We start from the raw sequence: 20168 nt of genomic DNA on the forward strand, positions 1-20168 counted from the left end.
ACAGAACCAACCCCTCCAAAGTACCAGTAACTCAGAAGAAAGTTCAGCCTTCCCAGCAGGCACCAATGCCTTCAGTCACATGTAGACACAGATTATGTGACTGTTCTCTGTCATCTCCAGACACTATAACATTAAACAACTGCCTCATTTTTTTCCAAGCAGATGCTTCCATTTATGCTTCAGTTGGAAAAGCATTTGGTTATACTCAGAAGCCATTAGTACTCTTATGGGCTTGAAAGTGCCACATAAAATAAATTGATCCTATTTGGGTGTATGCCCTGAACAGGCAATAGGAAAACCAGCCTCCACATTGACCCACAACGTTCCATTTCTGGGCTTGCTCAATCCTTTTTAATGCCCTGTCATCAAGTTCCAATATAGTTTACAGTTTAGATGCTTATTTAGTTTAACACAGTATAATAAGGTATGTTTTGGCTGCTTTTAGCAGATCCTGCATAAATTCCAAGAGCACCACTCCCACCCCATATCCTAAAATAAGGGATCTATAGTCACTTAATTTATAAAATGCAAGGCATGAAAATACGTCTTGAAATGTTTAAAAATTGGGTAAAGTCACTGATTAAGGTGTTCACAAACCAAATGTACATTGAGTGCAGATAAAAAGGAAACTTTTATTAGGGAGGACTTCAAACTTTGTGGTTGTTACAGTTGTTGTTTCCAGCTATAAGTACTTTTGACAAAGGGTTGAACAACTTCAAGTGACAGCTCCTGACAAAATCAATCGTCTCAGGAAAAACCTAAAAAGGCAGAATGTTTACAAGTAAAATTCTAAAAAGTATGCCTTGAGCTTGAAAATTAAGAAGGCATCCTATCCCAACTGCTGAGTGGTGACAGATTCTTTACTGTGGTGACTTTCTGTAGAGTCCAGACACAGGGTCTATTCTTAGAACAACCAAAAAAAGCATGGAGCTGCCTAAAAATAATGATGACTCAACACCTAGAGGCTTCAATGATGTAATGTTGTCAAAGAACACCCTCTCTCCTCACAGGTTGCAGTTTTTAAAATAAGCAAGCTCACAGCTCACCTTCCAAGGAAAGCAAAAATTTCACACACTAAGGAGAAAATTAGGACACATGGGTCACAAATAAAATGTTTCTTCCCCACCTCACCTGTCACTGTGGCTGGGTTTACTTGGAGAAGCAGCCCTGGCCAGAGTCAAAGGCCACTCTTTCCCCATCACCCCCACTCATCAGTCATCCTTTCAAAAAAGGCTTTGTGTGACAGGACAACAATGCTGATTACACAAGAGGAGGGCCTGAAAAGTCCTGACAGCCAGCACATTTTATGGCAAGGGATAGGTCCACGTGGAGACTGTTGTACAGGTGCAAGGCATAGCTTAAAACAAAGAATAAAAACATCTCTCAGAGCTTCTGTGACAGCAGCCATTGAAGCATGGCAGCCATGGCTCTGTGCTATCCCGTGGCCATAGGACTCAACAGGGCCGCAAGGTGACCAAGGGCGTAAGCCAAGGCACAGCTGCCACTGCAGACACCTCACCAAGCACTCAGAATTCAAGCGGGACATGATCCAAGGAGCATGCAGCTTCACCCCATAAGAGTGACACATCATGGAGCTCAAGGTCTCCAAGGACAAGAGGACTGTCAGGTTCACCAAGAAAAGGGTGGGGACACACAGCCATGCCAAGCAGAGGTGAGAGGAGCTGAACAACGTCCTGGTCACCATGAGGAAAGCAGCTACTAGGATACACTGAACTGCCTCCTCCCTCTATACACGATAAAATATAGAAAAAATATTCCAGAGCCTTCCCTCTTCCCTCTTAGTGCCCATGCCCTGAGCTCCTATAATATGCTCTTTCTGCCTCCATCTCTCACTTCACCTAACTTGTACTATAATTTTCAAATCTCAGTAAACATTAAGCTTCATGAGGGCTTACATTTCATTCATCTTTGTACTCCCAGTACCAAGAGCAATACTTGGGACATGGTAGAGTTTCAATAATTATTAAATAATTGATGGTTGATTGATTGATTGCTGCAGTACTCTTTTGCTTTGTTAGTGTATTTAAAAGTCACTGTTCTTCTCTGGGTACTTATATTGTATATCTTAGAATATCTTAGGATACATCTTAGGTATATCTTAGAATATAATATCTTTCAGGGTTATGTTCATTAAAAAGAAGATTCTTAATCAGAAAATAGCCTTTAGGTTTCAAAAGACTCTAGACCACTGTAGGAGATACTTGGAGACAGGATGTTCCTCACACTACAGAGCCCATTTTTTTGTTCCTAAGGCTTGCTCTGTTCAGCAAGAAACATGGGGTCTGAGTGTCAAGGCTGGGTGCATTATAAATAAAACACAATTTAAAAATGTACCTGATGTAATACACTAAATTTTACATGTACAGCTGAGTCTTTCTTTTTCAAAAAGGTGAACTTGTTGCAGCAATGCTTTCATTGTGCATTTCTGAAATTCCCAAATATCAGTTCAAAAGCTCCAAAAGGAAGTCATTCCTAGTGTTTTGTAGCTATTTCTTATTATGGTTTATCTGCATGTTGTGTTTAAATAGAAATTATTTTTACCTGGGTTGGTTACCTACATGAGTCACCATAGTTAACTCTAAATGACTTGCTTCCACCAATTCAACTCCACTCTATAAATACATATGCTTTGCACCACTCAAGATATTGCAAAAAATGAGCAATCAGTGAGTGGTGCCCAAAGAGGAATCACTTTAAAAGGGACCATACTCACTTAGATATGTGAACTCAGAGATGTTTGTGGGGGAAAGACAACCCCACTTGAGCTGAAAGCCTGGTTGTCAAGGAGGCTGGGCAAAGGTAGGGCTAGGTAACCAAATGTATACTCACTTTCTCCTCCTCCTTCTAAATTATCATGTCCCTACCCTCCCTACTCCCATATTTAGAACAAGTCTACATATAAAAAGCATGTATAATAAAAGCTGATTATCACCGCCACATTTATGACACTGAAGACTCTCATTCCCTGAAAATTTCTAAAGAGGCTAGTGGAAGAGTGAAACGACTTTCCTCTCATGTGCCCCTTGCAAAGTCTTGAACTTAAGCTGCACAATGGTAAGTTTTAAGTGGACTTCTGTTCCAAATTCTACAACTTGACAGAACATAATATCAACAAAAAATAATCTATTTGAGGGAAAGAATAAAACTCTCAAGCATCAGGCATTGAAACTACAGCATCTTCCCACGAAATAATGTGTCTCTAAGCCTTTAGAGTTCAAAATCAGACTGATTTACGATGAGGACAAACTTGAATACACATATCCTCAAATGCTTTATAAGTGTTCATTTCCTCACAAATGAATATTAGAATAATGATCACATTTAAGAGTAAAACTTAAAGATAGTTAAATTACCCAGTGCTTTTCTAAAACCATGTGGACCTAGATGGCACGTGTTCCTGGAAGATGTTGTTGTCAATTGTGATTGCCAAGTTACATTCTTTTCCTTGAAGCTGTTTAAAAACTATTTTTCTAAACCATATGAGTCATGGCAAAAAAAAAAAAAAGAAGTTTGTGTGCGTGTTATTCTAAAAATACCATATTAACTTAGGTGATTTTTTTCTATTCACAATGGAATTTAAAACATCTGTAAAACACATCCTTAATGATCACTGGACATCCTCTTTACACATTAAAAGATGATTGTTAAAGTATTCATTAAAATGTGAAGAAAGTTTGAAGAGCTAATTCAGAAAAATGTCTTATATTACATATATACATAATTAGGTTAATATATAAGAAATAAAATATCAGTATCAATAAGAAAAAAGATAATTGCTATGACTGAATATTAATTTTTAATTTGAGTTTCCTAGAAGCCAGAGAAAAAGAAAAACACATAAATCACATAATTCTCATAGTGAGAAAAAAATACCAGTTCCCCAGAGTAAACAAAGTCTTCCTGGAACTAGTTCTAAAAGAAAAGTATCACGTGAACCTTATATGGGAAACAGTGAACAAGAAGTGTCCTAAAACAATTGAAGAAACAGTTTCCATGTGGAAACTGAGATTAACCTTCCTTAAAACTCAAGGCTATGACATAAAAGCACAACTTTGTTACAATTCTGCAAGGATCTGCCTAAGTCTTCCTTCCAAATTCCATAGACATGTGCTCTCTGGGTCTACGTATTTTTAGAAAAACACCTGGTTATTAGAAAACCTCCTTCCTTCCTTGAACCAGAGATAGACAGTCACAGATCTGGGTCATAGGGAGGGGAATGAAAAAGGATGAGGAAGAGAACATGCTAAGAAGGTCTAGTATTATGCTACCTCCTCTGTCTACTTCATCTCGTTTAATCACATAACAAGGCAATAAACAAGGTGTTGTTAACACCATTTTATAAAAAAGGGAACTGAGTTTCAAAGATATTTTTAAGTTGGCAAAGATGAAATAACTACTACATTGTCAAGGCAGGATTTGGACCCAAATGCTTCTGAATCCAACACCCACATCATGTCTAGAGAGCTGTATTCAACTTCTGGGACATCCGAAGAATGAGGAGGTTGCTCTTCCAACCTCAAGACACTTACAATCATCTAGCTGGAATGTAAAGACTAGACCATCATATGACACAGTGCATTCTATGTATAAATAATACATTATACTAAATAATTTGGAGTTAATAATAGCTAAAAAATTTTTTGGGGGAAAGGTAGGTTTTGAACAAAGTATGAGGCATGATACTTGAATATGGTTGATTAAAAACCTTAACTATCATGTACCTGATCAGCAAGTCTCTCTCTTAAAACACTGATGAGATTATGGTATTTGTGTTTAAAGTAATAGTCAGGCTATATGATACAACATTCCCAGTAAAATAGAATATTAACAGAAACTGATAAAACTAAAAAAATAAACTACACACGTTCTGTTTCTATATATACCCATTTTGCTAAAAGGGGCAGGGGCATATGGTTGAACACCATAAGCACAAAATTATCAATGAACAGGTAATAAGGAAGTCTATACAGCACACTAATAACCCTACTCTCACAGAGAAAATAGCACAGGGTATTAATAGAACTGGCACTCAGCCCATCTATATCACACCGATCTCATCCATTGAACTAAATGTCAGGCCTGCTGTGATGGTTACCTTGGAGGAGTTTTAAAGTTCACATCAAAACTCTGACTTTCTCTGGTTAACACCAAGTCGATCAAGAATTTCATGCCCACCAAACTGAGACTAGATTCAAGGAAGTCAAGACAGGCAGGGTGAAGCCCATGACATCCTCAGCTGTTGAGACTAAAGAAAATAATAATGATAAAGCTCATCCTAACCCTGGGTTCTATCTCTGAAACTGCCTCTGAAAAAAGTAATGTTCTTAGGCAACAGAACTCAAGAGTTACCTTTGAATTTACATCTTTTAAAATTTGAAGTACTTTGAAATTTTCATGGCCCCCATGATGGTTGTGTCTGTGTACTTCTCAGCGGCTCCTGGCCCAGGAAGTGAGTGGCAGATGAAATCTAGCCTACCCCTCCACCGCCACCAAGGCACCCTGTTCAGGGCTGCATGCACCCCATCAGCCTAGAGGGCAAGACACTATTTTTACAAAGTCACTTCCTTTCCCCAGGCAGTATGCCTTAAGACTGCTTCTGCTCATTTTAATAATTCACAGTCACTGTATAGACTAGAAGCAGCTCTGATGGAAACCATATGAAGTGGATTCCAAGTACTCATTTTTGCAAATAGGGAGAAAAAAAAGCTCCATGTCCCTCTTTAATATCATACCAGAATAAATGGAATACGGCAGTCATCTTTCACCAAGTGTCATCAAGAATATATGTTTACCCGCTCTTTGGCACAGAATCCAAATACTCTCAACTCTATCCATCAGGTTTAATTCTCTCTACTGTCTCCATTATTTTCAGGTAGTTAAGTGTGACTTTTAGAGTAGCTTGTCAGGCTCTTGGGCCCCAGGGGATCACTCAGTACTGTGGAGAAGCAAGATACTAAATATGCCTCTGGAATATTTTAGTCACTTTAAGAAAGGTTAAGGTTTCATAAAATGTCCTACAGCAGCTTTCAAATCTGCCCCACACTGGGCCTCTCATCTGGCAGGTGCCCCCAAGTGATTAGCAGTAACTAATTATGGGTCTCAGTCACTGTTCAGGGAAAAAAAAACAAAACAAAACAGATTTAACCTCCAGAGTACAATGATATGCCCTTTTAATAATTTAAATATTCCTTAAGACAACAAATATAACCATAAATATCACTTTTACCTATAAGGAATGAACAACACAAGAAAAACAGTGAAATTCCTAAGTATTCCTTAAATATTTTATGTCTAATTTAACTGTTACCTGCTTTAATATTTAAAACTAATATTTGGTGATCCATTTTCCCATCCTCAAGTTCCTATAGTTCACTTCTATTTTATTTTTACAACATATATTCAGTGATACTTAAACCATAGTGAATTATTATCTTCATGTTTACCCTTTGTTACGGATCCCCAGTGTGAATTTTCCAACCAGCCTTAATGTTTTCTAGGATCTTCCTGAGCACGAGATTTTAGCTTTTATTGTTACCTTTTAAAAATGTATTTATTATAATAATATAAACATAATAATATAAATATTTATTTTATTTATTACTTTTATTGCTACTCTCTTTTTACCCATCTCCCTTTTCTTCTCCTCAATGTAGTTATAAAAATAAATCTGTGTAAGACACTTCTAATTTTTTATTCACTTGGCTTACTAAATGAGTCAGTCCCCTCTAAAAATTTTGAACATTACATAAATATAAATTGACATATAAAGCAGGTTTCTTTATGAACGTCAAATATTAACTACAAGGGTGATTTGGATTCAGTGCATTTACATTTGGCTTGAGCATTGCTGCTGAATCACCTGAGTTCTTTCTGCCTTACATTCTTCTACATGGAAGTTTGTGCTGATGTACGGCCAACTTTGTTTTTGGAACCTGCTTTCCACAGTACAATTCAGACACAGTGATGCACAGTGGGTAATGAACTAGACTTAAAAGTCAGAAAGCCTCACTCTACTCTTTTTTATCTCTCTAAATAATCAGCTGATTCTGGCAAATTCATCTCTCTGTGTCTTAATTTGCTCACCGTTTAAGAAGAGTTTCATTTCAATATTGATTGAGCACCTACTGTGTGTCAGGCCCTATGCAAGGCACTAGAAATACAAAGAAGACAAATATAAATTCTGTCTGCCTTGAAGGGCTTCAGGGTCTAGAGAAGAAAATGTAAATGGAGAAAAGGAAAATATGTGTGGGTAGTTGATACAAAATAGTTTACAATTTAAGCTCCCTGAGTCAAGACAAACATGTGCACGGAGCAGTAACTATCTGCTTTGTGGGCTAGGAGGCTCTCCTATAGACCCAGACCAGACCATTAGTGAGGAGCTAGAATGAAGGGCTGTGGGCAGCACAAGCAGGTCAAGGCCAAAGGCTTTAAACTATAGATACTCAAAGAAAGACTCAGTGAGTGTCAGAGTTTGGCTTGGGGAGGGCTACACAGACAGTATCTATATACAATGCTCATCCTAGCTTGAGTGTATCCTTTATTTCCAAAAGACATGAGCCCCCCACAGCTCTAGTCAACGTGCTGGTACCCATGGACTCAGCATCCAGGCAAGCACCTATGGCCCCAAGCCCCAGGTCAGCCCACAAAGTCCCAGGCTTTAGACCTGCCCCTTTGCCAGGTTGGCAACCCTGGCATCAGTTACCAGGCTAGCACTCAAAGACACAGGTTCTAAGATCCTGCCCAGTGCCAAGCCAGTCCCTATAGCCTCACTTTCCATGCCAGTCCCTGCAGCTTCATGCTCCAGCATATTCATGGGCCAGGCCTGCTCCAGCAGACCCAGGGGCTAGGTCCATCCCAGTAGACCTCACTGCTATGCTTCTTCACACAGAGCTAGGCTCCAGGACCACCCCTTGGACCCAGATATTAGGACAGCACCTGCGGCCCCAAGACCCAGGCCTCCCTTCATGTGCTTAGCCTCTAGGCCAACAGCTGCATATCCGGCCCCCAGGCTCCACACTTGTCCCAGCAACAGGGCAACCCCAGGCCCTTGGCCAGTTCCAGTGTCCCCAGGCTCCAGCTGACACAGGGTCCAGGCCTACCACAGTGCCAGGCCAGTCCCTGTGGACTCAGACTTCAGGAATGTCCCAGTGAACCTAAAAACCAGGTCCATACCAGCACCTAGCCAGCCCCTAGAAATCCCCTTCAGACTCAGACTCAAAGACCACCCCTGCACCAGGTCAGCCTCTATAAACCAAGGCTTCAGGCCAGCTTCTACAGACTCAGGCTCTAGGACTGTCCTTATGGACATAGGCTCTAGGTCCACCCCCATAGACCCAATCAATATGTTTATCCCAGTAGATCCAGGCTCCAGGCCTAACCCTATGGACTCAAGCACCAGGCCTGCCCACATGCTGACCCAGGCACCAGGATAGCCTGCCCAAGGACTCAAGCAGCAAGTTCACCCATGGACCATGCCAGATCAGCTGCTGAGAATCTCTAGATGAGCTGACTAGTAAAGGACTTCCCCAGACAAAGCCAGTCCAAAAAGACGAGAATAAGTCCCTACTTCTTCAAATGCATAGAAACTAATACACAGTCACAAGAATTAGAAACAATCAGGGAAACATGACACCATCAAAGGAATAAAATAAAGCACCAATAACCACCCTCAAAATAAAAATTTGTAAACTGCCTGACAAAGAATTCAAAATAATTGCTTTAAGAAAGCTCACAAAAATATAATAACATACAGGGAAACAATTTAACAAAATTAAAGAACAATAAGCAACCAAAATATGAGATATTGAATTATTAAAAAAATTCTGGAGCTGAAAAATGCAATGAACTACATTAAAAATACAATAGAGGGTGTCAACAGCGAACTGGTGAAGCAGAAGAAAGCCTGTGAACTTGAAGACAGGTTATTTGAAAATATAGTCAGACAAAAATATTAAAGTGAATGCAAATGCATAAAGGAAGATTATGGGATTTATAGGACAGCATCACAAGCAAGTACTCAAATTATTGAGTTAAAAAGTAAAGTAGAACAATAATGCACCAAGAAATTCAGTTAAAGAAATAATAACAGAAAATTTTTCAAATCTGGAAAAATATACAAATATCCAGGTACAGGAAGGTCTCCACTAAGATTCAGCCCAAACAAGATTACAATAAAACATATTATAATCAAATTGTCAAAAATCAAAGATAAAAAAAGGATCCTAAAAGCAAGAAAAAAAAAAAGAAACATATCACATGTAATGAAGTTCTAATAGGGCTAGCAATAGACTTTTTTACATAAACCTTACAGAGTAGAAGAGAGTGGGATAATATATTCAAAGTGATAACACAGAGGCAGGGTATGTGTGTGGGTGGGGGGCTGGGGGGAAGCTGCCAACCAAGAATTCTTCACCCAGAAAATCTATCCTTTAGAAATGGAGAGAAAAATACTTTCCCAGACAAACAAAGCTGACTGTTTATCACCACCAGACCTATTTTACAAGAAATGCTAATGGGATTTCTTCAATCTGAATGAAAAGGAGGATGCTAATTAGTAATACAGTCAAGCATATGAAAGTATAAAATTTGCCAGTAAAAATCAGTACACAGTCAAATTCAGAATACTCTACTACTATAATGGTTCTATGTAAGTCACATATCTTTAGTATGAAGTTTCAAAGACTAAATTATAAAAATAATGATAGCTTCTATAATTTGTTAAGGGATACATAATATAAAACATGTAAATTGTGACATCAAAAACATAAAATGCGGAAAGAGGAGTAAAATTATTGAGTTTTTTCATGTGATCAAATTGTCAGCATAAAAAAGTCTATTATAACTATAAGATATTTTATGTAAGCTTCATGATAACCACAAAGCAAAACCCTTTAGTTGATACACAAACCATAAAAAGTAAGGAATCAAAGCATACCAGTAATGAAAATCATCTAATTACAATTTCTCCCACAGTAAGAGAGAAAGAAAGGAACAACAGATCTACAAAGCAACTAAAAACAATTAACAAAATGGTACTAATAAATTCTTACCTATCAATTAATTCTTTGAGTGTGAATTGATTCAATTTTCCAATCAAAAGACAAGAATGACTGAATGGCTGAACAGGCTTTTTAAAAAAGACCTAACTATACACTGCCTACAATAGACACACTTCACATATATACTAAAAGGGAAGGGAGGGAAAAAGATATTCCATGTAAATGCTAACCAAAGGAGAGCAAGGGTAGCGATTTATATTAGATAAAATAGAATTTACATTAAAAAAGTAGAACAAGACAAAGAAAGCCATTATATAAGATAAAATGATTAATTTGTTAAGAAATAACAGTTGTAAATATACATGTGCCCAACACTGGAACATCTAAAAATATAAAGCAAATATTAATAGATCTAGAGAGAGAGAGAGAGAGACTATAACACAATAATGGTAGAGGACTTCCATACTCCACTTTCAGCAAAGGATAGATAATCCAGACAGAATATCAATAAGGAAACATCAGACTTAAACTGCACATTAGACCAAATAAACCTAACAGACATATACAAAAGATTGACTCCAACAGCAGCAGGATATATATACATTCTTTTCAAGTGTACACATAATATTCTCTAGGATAGATCATATTAGAGCACAAAAAGGTCTTAACAAAATTTAAAAGATTAAAATCATATCAAACATCTTTTTAAACCACAGTAGTATATAAAACTAGAGAACGATAACAGAAAGAATTTCACAAAAGTTACAAATACATAAAAATTTAACAAGATGCTCCTGAACAACCAATGGGTCAAAGAAGAATTTAAAAATATCTTGAGACAAATGCAAATGGACACACAAAATACTAAAATCTACTAGCATTCTATGAGATACAGCAAAATATATCTAAGAAAAAAACTTATAGCAATACATGCCTACATCAAAAAAGAAGATTTCAAACAAAAAACATAACATCATACCACAAGGAATTAAAAAGAACAAACTAAGCCCAAAGTTAGTAGAATGAAGGAAATAATAAAGATCAAAAAATAAATAAATGAAATAGAGACTAGAAAAATAGTAGAAATTATCCATTAAACTGAGTTGGCCTTTTAAAAGATAAACAAAATCAACAACCCTTAAGCTAGCTTAATAAAAAAATCTGAGAAGACTCAAATAAAGTCAGAAATGAAAGAGGAGACATTAGAACTGATACCACAAGAATACAAAGGATCATAAGAAATTACTATGAACAATTATATGCCAACAGTTGGATAACTTAGAAGAAATGGATAAATTCCTAGAGACGTAAAACCTACCAAGACTGAATCACGAAGAAAAAGAAAACATGAACAGACCAATAACAAGTAAAAAGATCAAATCAGTAATAAAATGTCTCCTACCAAAGAAAAGCCCAGAACACGATGACTTTATTGCTGAATTTTAACAAACATCTAAAGAACTAAAACCAATTATTCTCAAACTTTTCCCAAAAAATTGAAAAAGGAATACTTCCAACTGTATTTCACAAAGCCAGTATTACCCTGATATCAAAGTCAGACAACTATACTACAAGACAAGAAAATTATAGACCAATATCCCTAACGAACACAGATACAAAAATCATCCACAAAATACCTGTAAACCAAATTCAACAGCACATTAAAATGATTGTTCACCACAATCAAGTGAGATTTAGCACAGAAAAGCAAGAATAATTCAAGAAATGCAAATCTGTAAATGTGATACACAACATTAACAGAATGAAGGATAAAAACCATATGGTCATCTCAACAGAAACAGAAAAAGCATTTGACAAAATTCAACACTCTTTCACAATAAAAATTCTCAATAAATTAGTGTCAAAGGAATGTACCTCAATATAACAAAGGCCATATATAACAAACTCACAACTGACAGCATACTTAACATTGAAAAGATGGAAGATTTTCCTCTAAGATTAGAAACAAGACAAGGAAGCCTCTCTTACCACTTTTATTCAACATAATACTGGAAGTCCTAGCCAGAGCAATTAGGCAAGAGAAAGAAATAAAAGGAATCCAAACTGGAAAGGAAGAAATTAAATTGTCCTTATCTGCAGATTACGTGATCTTATACATAGAAAACCCTAAACACTCCATCAAACAACTGTTAGAACTAATAAACAAATTCAGTAAAGTTGTAGGACACAAAACCAAAATACAAAAATCAGTAGCATTTTTATATACTAACAAGGAACTATCTGAAAAAGAAATTAAGAAAACCAACCAAATTACAAAAGCTAAGAAAAATCCAATACTTAGAAATAAATTTAACCAAGGAAGTGAAAGACCTGTACACTGAAAACTATGAAACATAATGAAGGAATCTGAAGAAGACACAATAAATGAAACGATATTCTATCTTCAGTGGCTAGAAGAATTAGTATTAATATTAAATATTAACATTTAATATTATTAAAATGTTCATACTACAGAAAGTAATCTATAGATTCAATGCAATCTCTAACAAAATTCCAACAACATTTTTCCACAGAAATGGAAAAAAAAATCCTGAAATTTATATGGAACCACAAAGGACTCTGAATAGCCAAAACAATCTTGAGTAAAAAGAAAAAAACTGACTACAAAGCTACAGTAATCAAAACAGCATGGTACTAACATAAAAACAGGCATGTGGACCAATGGAACAGAACAGAAAGCCCAGAAATAAATCCATGCATTTACAGTCAATTGATTTTCCACAAAGGTGCCAAGAACACACAATGAAGAAAAAACAGTCTCTTTAATAAATAATGTTGGAACAACTGGATATCCACGTGCAGAAGAATGAAATCAGAACTTTAGCTCATGACATACACAAAAATAAATTCAAAATGAAATAGACTTACATAAGACTTAAAACTAAAACTACTAGAAGAAAATGTATGAAAAGAATTGTTGACTTTGGTCTGGGTAATGATTTTTTGGATATGACCCCAAAAGCACAGGCAACAAAAGTGAAAATAAATGGGATTACATTAAACTAAAAGGTTTTTGCACAGTAAAGGAAACAATCAATGGAGAAAATATTTGCAAAGAGAGAAAATATTTGTAAATCTGACAAGGCGTTAGTATCCAAAAATACATAAGGAACTCAAATAACTCAATTGCAAAAAAACAAATAACCTGATTTAAAAATGGGCAAAGGAGCTGAATTGACATTTCTCAAAAGAAGACATACAAATGACCAATAAGTATATTAAAAAGTACTCAACAACGCTAATGATCAGGGAAATGCAAATTAATACCACAATGAAATATCACCTCACACCTGTTAGGATGGCTCCTGTAAAAAAGGTGAAAGTGTTGGTGATGATGTCAGGAAAAGGAAACTATCACACATTGTTAGTGGGAATGTACATGGGTACAGCTATTATGGAAAACAGTATGGAGTTTCCTCCAAAAACTAAAACTAGAACCACCATTTGGTCCAACAATCCCACTACTAGGTATATATCTAAATAAAATGAAATCAGTGTGTTGAAGAGATATCTGCTCTCCATCATTCATTGCAGTATTATTTATAATTGCCAAGATATGGACTTAACCTAAGTGTTCATCAATAGATGAATGGATAAAGAAAATGTGGTATATATGAAATACTAGTCAGCCTTAAACAAGAAGGAAATCCTGTCTTTGCACAACATGGATGAAAATGGAGGATAGTATGTTAAGTGAAATAAGCCAGGTACAGAAAGACAAATATTACATAATCTCACTTACATGTGGAGTATAAAAATGTCAGACACATAGAAACCGAGAGTAGAATGGTACTTACCAGGGGCTGGGAAGTTGTTGAACAAAGGCTACAAAATTTCAGCTGGACAGGAGGAATAGTTCAAAAGATCTATTCTACAACATGGTGACTTTAGTTAAAAACAATCTATTGTATTTTTTAAAACCACTAAGAAGGTAGATTTTATATATTCATACAAAAAAGTAATAAGTATGTGAGGTAATGTATACATTAATTAGCTCAAGTTAGTCATTACATAATGCATACATATTTCAATACATCATATTGTATACAATAAATGTATACATAATTTTTGTTAGTCAATTAAAAATAAATTATTTAAAAATTAAGAAAATAGACATGAGCATCTTATGGGCAAAATACATTGAATTGCTCACTTTATGGCATTTCAGATTTCCATGATAAATTCATTCTTCTCTTTGAATATGAAATGTAGATTCATTTTTATGTTTTATAGATCTACAACCTACTGTCTGAAACTCTTGAGGAGTGATATGTTTGGTATTCTGAATTGGGGGATTTGGATGTGTAATACTGGGCACAGGGCTCATATTGTGTAATGTCCCAGCAACATCTGGGGCAGCCCCTAGTAATTAAAGGGAGGAATATTTCTACAGAGAAATAGCTGACTAGTCAAACTACAAGTAGCCTCTTATTAGTTCAGGTCAGATTTTAATGAAGTGATGTTTTGTCTCAAAATGGATTCTGAAAAAAATCTCAGTTTTCAGATGTTCAGATTTTAGTACTATAGATAAGAGATTGTGGACCTGCAGTTGTAAAGTTCAAAGTAAACATCGACATTCTCCTACAAACTAGAGTGAGGGGAACTCAGTAAAAACCACAAATAATCAGATTTAGCTTTGAAAATCCTTTAGAATGCTCTCATAATGCCTGCAATGTTAGACTAGCTCAGCGTTTTGTCAGCTGAACTCGAGAAGAAGAAATTGGTTCAGATTTAGTGGATATGCTGAATGAAAATGTACATCTTTGAATATTAGAATCACTCTAGCTACTTGCAATGCATTGCAACGATCTATTTACAAGACACACAAAGACTAAGAGAACAGCAGAGCCAGGTCTTTCACCACATGCCCATTCTAGTAGAATATACTCTTTAATGGTTGGCAGAATTACCACCTTATTTTTAAAAAACTGTGTATGTTAATGTGTGATGTGTATATGTCTGTCTGTGTGTGTAAGGAAATGAATGCAGTTGAAAATATGCTAAATGTCCTTTTGTTTTGGCATCACTATCAGCATTTATGTTTATTATTTGTTTGCTTATTTTGAATAGACCTCTCTTGGTATATTATAAATTAAATTTAAGCCTATCTTGTTTACCATTGCATCCCCAGAACCAAATATCATACCAGCTTTCAACAAATATCTGTATATCAGGAGGCAGTAGTGCATAATGTTTAAGAGCATGAACTCTGTAGTCTGGCAGCCTAGATTTGAATCCTGCCTTGGCCATTACTAGCTTAGACCATGGGAAAAGTCTCTGCTCTCTAGTGTCCTCACCTGAAAAATAGGGATAATGATACTTACATCAATCTAGATGGACTAATTTATACTATAATAACAAACCCCAAAATCTCAGGGGCCTGAACCAACAAAAGTTCTTGTTTGTTTGTTTGTTATTCTTGTTGCATTACATGTTCATGATAGATTAGCTAGGATTCTACCCTATATCATCAATGTCCTTACTTCAGGACCCAAACTGCCTAAGCCAGCACTACTTGGCACAATGCCAGTTTCCCTAGCAGAACAAAAGGAACATTCTTCAGGGTCCAATATAGGTAAATTAAATTCTTGGCCTAGAAATGACACAAGTCATTTCTGCTTACACATTGGGTAGAAACAGCCAGTAGGGTCCAGGGAATACAATCCTGACAAGCACCCAGGAAGTAGAGTTACAGAAAGATACTACCCTCATAGGGTTGTCATGACAAGTAAAGGACTCATGTTTATAAAGCACCTGGAAAAGGACCCGGCACCATGCCAAATGCTATATAGGTATTTGCTGCTGATGTTATAATTATTAATTAAATAAATACATATTTTGGAGAAATACCTAATGTAGATGACGGGTTGATGGGTGTAGCAAACCACCATGGCATGTGTATACCTATGTAACAAACCTGCACGTTCTACACATGTATCCCAGAACTTAAAGTATAATAATAAAAAAAAAAGTCACCTTTCAGGTTTCTTCTTATTCAATTGAATTTGGCTAAACATTTCAGTCATTGCTTCACTGTGCCCCTTTAGTAAACAGTGCATTCCAACGTCCTACCCAGCAGACCCTTATGTGTCTTTAGCATAAACACAGGGCAGCTCAAAGACAACCTTCCTAGCCTCACCTTCCTCAAGATGACTTCTGCAGCCCAGCTGGATCCCGAAAGATGAACCCAGCGAAGTGCTCTGAAGAGAAATGCACCCTAGTAATTTTCAGGTGTTGGATACTGTGAAGATCACAGTTTTAAATGCGTTTCATACAAAAATATTTATACTTCAAGCTATAGCACGCACACAGCAATCTGCATTTATTGGTTTCAGATGCCAATTTCCTCCAGCTCCAGTTCTCCTTTGTGTTATATAAACAAATCTCAACCATCTGGACCACAACAAGCCTCATTGAAGTATGTGCTCACTCATTGCAAAAGCATGAAATCAAAATACAATCTCACAGAATTCTGCCTAACTGAAAATTGGAATGAACATTACAGACAACACAAAGCTGTTTTTTAACATGTGCTTTAGGTGTCAGAACTTAGAATGCAAATAGGACAGCAGAAATGAGCATATCAGAATATTTATCACTTTGAACAGAACAAAGTGATACAGAAATAAACAGATCCAGATCATATCCTGTGCTGTTACCTATATTATGAGAAGTTCAATTTAGTACCCCATAAATTTCCTCGAAAATGAAAAGGTATCTCAGACATGTGGGCAAATAGAGAAGAGAATGCTGCAAGACTCATTTGTGATAGAAAGCAAAAGGTTTAATTCCTACTCAACTATGGAAATTAAATATATACTTTATAATAATTGCAAGAGAAAGGCTAAACTTAAATCCATCAATATCAAGACACAATGATTTCAGAAGCAGGCTGTGCCAAAAAAGAAAAGACTCTGCCAAAACAAATTACATATGAAACCACCGACCCTCGTAAACCTTGGAAATGAAGGCTAAGCATCATTTCTGATGTCTCCACCCCCTGCTATAATTCCAGGCTGCTGAATACATCTTCCCAAAGCCGAATATAAAAACAATTACCATGGCCAGCCTTGCCCACAGGCAAATACAAGGAGTGCTGGAAATGCTTTTTGCTTCTTTTCCCCCTGCCTAAAAATATCTCCCCACCAACTTATCACAGTGCCTAAAATGTCCACCCTTTGTGGAAAATACCCATCATCAGACTTCATGGCTCAGATTCATGAAATCTAAACCTTGTGGAAAGAATATTCTGACAGAATGGAGTATGATACTTAATGTCCTAAAATAAGTGATTTTATCATAATAGTTTTTTAAAAAGGAGGTTAAATGAAAGAAATATGAATTTCTGGGTTTGGAAGAGAAATATGGCAGTAAAAATGAGATGCCACAAGACTCCCCACTTTTTTTTCTGGAGTCCCAGCAATCATGCCTCCTGGCTATTGTCAACTTATCTGGTATCTGATTATCTTGTTTTGTCACCTTAAACTATATAGATATAATTAAGTCAAAATTAAATCCATGTCGGATTATTTGGTATCCTAAAGACTGTCCACAAAAGGAAGAGTAAAAAAAAAAAAAAAAAAAAAATCTCACTGAGGTAGGAGACTTCTGATTTAATAAGCTGAATTACATAGACTTCAGCCAATTATAAAATTCACCTCCATGGCTGTAAAATTGTGATCTAAATCATTTGAAACTGAGTGCAATTAACTATATTCTTGTTTATTTTGCCTCAATATTTTATCAAAGTCATCTTAAAACCAAATACTATTTCCGAAACTGCTATGCACAAACTTCATATACACATTAGATGAGAATATCTTGTAATCCATTATTCAATCACAAATCAGAATATCAAAATAGATGTGTACAGACTCCCATGAACTGCCCCCCCCAGCCCCTGTCCTTCTATGTCCTCAGTTCTAATTCAGTTAATCAGCCATTCTTGAGCAGCACTGCTAAATGAGATTAGCACCTTCCTAGGCCTCATTGTTTCAATCAACTGGGAAGTATTTAATCAGTAAAGAATGAAAACCCTCATTAAATCTCTAAGGAAAATCCTTCTAATTGTGATATTTAGAGAAATGGATGATATGATGAGAATACATAGACTGTTGCTTTATAGTTTATGGCAGGTATATTTCAGAGGAAACTACTTGCCCTGAGAAATTTATCATTTGTGATAATCTGGTTATAATCCAAGAACAAAATTCTCAGTTTCTTTCAAAGAAGAAATTGGCATGTGCCACTTTCTTACTTTAAATAGTCTGATGATCATAGCACTGGAGGTTCTAATTATATATAATTCCTTGCATTTCAAGCTATTTTCAGCCCATAATTTCAACAGTTCAACTGCACACTGATATCATTATAAAAATATCTTTAAATGGCTTAAAATAATTCCTAATCCTCTGGGAGGGTTTTCTCTGTGGCTATCAGGATTGTCTACAAAATCAATCATATCTGTAAATCAGACTTCCAGTAATTGTGCCAGACACAGACTTCAGCAATGGGCAGAAAGAGCTAAAGTCTATGAAACAGCAATCATAAAGCCTACTCTTATATCTCACACAGAGTCATATACTTTAGTTTAGAAAAAAAAAGGCCCGGCTGGGCGCGGTGGCTCACGCCTGTAATCCCAACACTTTGGGAGGCCGAGGTGGGCAGATTACGAGGTCAGGAGATCGAGACCATCCTGGCTAACACAGTGAAACCCCGTCTCTACTAAAAATACAAAAAATTAGCCGGGCGTGGTGACAGGCACCTGTAGTCCCAGCTACTCGGGAGGCTGAGGCAGGAGAATGGTGTGAACCCAGGAGGTGGAGCTGGCAGTGGGCCGAGATTGCGTCACTGCACTCCAGCCTGGGCAACAGAGTGAGACTCCATTAAAAAAAAGAAAGAAAGAAAGAAAAAGAAAAAGAAAAAGAAAAAAAAGGCCCTTTATCCAAAAAATTTTGTCCATGTTTCAGTAGTATAATAGTGGCTTTTACAACTAAGAATCTACATCTACAAGGCAAGGTTTAATCCATTTAGATACCCCATTCAAAGGTCAGAGAAATCTGAAATAAACTTTGGAAAGGTCTCCAAATGGAATATTTACTGTGATTGCCAAAAACATTTACACTAAGTTAAGTCTGTTTCTTAAAATGGGAAGCTGGAAAATGTTAATACATAGACAACCTCATTCCCCAATCATTTCAAATTGAGGAGTTACTGCTTCATTCAAATTCTTACAACACACACATGGCAATACCACCATGGTATCAGTGAGCAAAGAAGGACTCAGATGCCAACCAGCTTACCTTCTGTAACATCTACTGTGAGACTTGGCTCACAGTTTAAGAAGGCGTTTTTAGAACATTCATCAAGCTGCAGGAAGGCTGGAGGTAAAATGGAGTTTGTACTGTTTTGAGAAAGGCAAATTATATTTATGGCAGAATAGGGGAAAAGGAAACTTTTAGGAGTTTAAGACATCTGCTTCCTAGCCTAAGGGGCATTTCCCACAATCCATATTAACACCACTTGTTTTGCTAGATAGACCTGTGAGTCACAGAGGACTCAATTTGATTCAACATATTTTCATTTACAACCCTGTCAGATGTATCTCTAAAGTTAGTTGATAATAGAATGGGATTTTCTTATCCTGGTACACATGCCAAAAATAGAGCCAACTAAAGATTGCCAAAAACTTCAAAACCCCAACCACAAATGAACAACAGGATTACTTGGAGATAATGCCACATCTCCCCATGTTTCAGGAACAGAAAAAGGCAACTTACCTTGCTCTCTTCTCCTTCAAACACTGACTGGTGAACATTGCACGCAAACAACGAGTTGGGGAGGTCATTGAAGTCAGTGATTGCTTGAAAGGCTTCTTCTGCAAAACAACGAGTGACAGCCCAGTCCCTGTCTATGCAGCACAGTAAGAAAAGTCCTCCATCTTCAGGGACGTGTCCCTGCTGCCCCAGGCTCCTCATTCCGATGAAGTATGATTCTCCCCTCATTCCTGGGGATACAAAGATGAGCATGTGTTACTGTAGAACAAATTCCTTAAAACTCAGTTTTCGGGTCACAGTTTTGTATTGTCAGGGGCAGAACAGTGGAGTACGATTAGGAGCAGAGGCAGGG

The 20168-nt window shown here is 36.7% G+C and overlaps 1 protein-coding gene across 6 annotated transcripts in view; it reads right to left on the minus strand.

Moving 5' to 3' along the window:
* RCAN2 (regulator of calcineurin 2) overlaps positions 1 to 20168 on the minus strand; it is a 277059-nt gene that overhangs the window by 219445 nt on the left and 37446 nt on the right. For all 6 annotated transcript variants that reach the window (XM_024247796.3, XM_024247795.3, XM_063724604.1 and 3 more), the window contains one exon: positions 19820 to 20046. In XM_024247796.3, the coding sequence (XP_024103564.1) occupies positions 19820 to 20044 (225 nt within the window). In that variant the 5' untranslated portion in view covers positions 20045 to 20046. The remainder of the gene's footprint in view (positions 1 to 19819; positions 20047 to 20168) is intronic.

This window comes from Pongo abelii, chromosome 5, assembly GCF_028885655.2.
Source record: "Pongo abelii isolate AG06213 chromosome 5, NHGRI_mPonAbe1-v2.0_pri, whole genome shotgun sequence".
Classification (NCBI taxonomy): Eukaryota; Metazoa; Chordata; class Mammalia; order Primates; family Hominidae; genus Pongo; species Pongo abelii.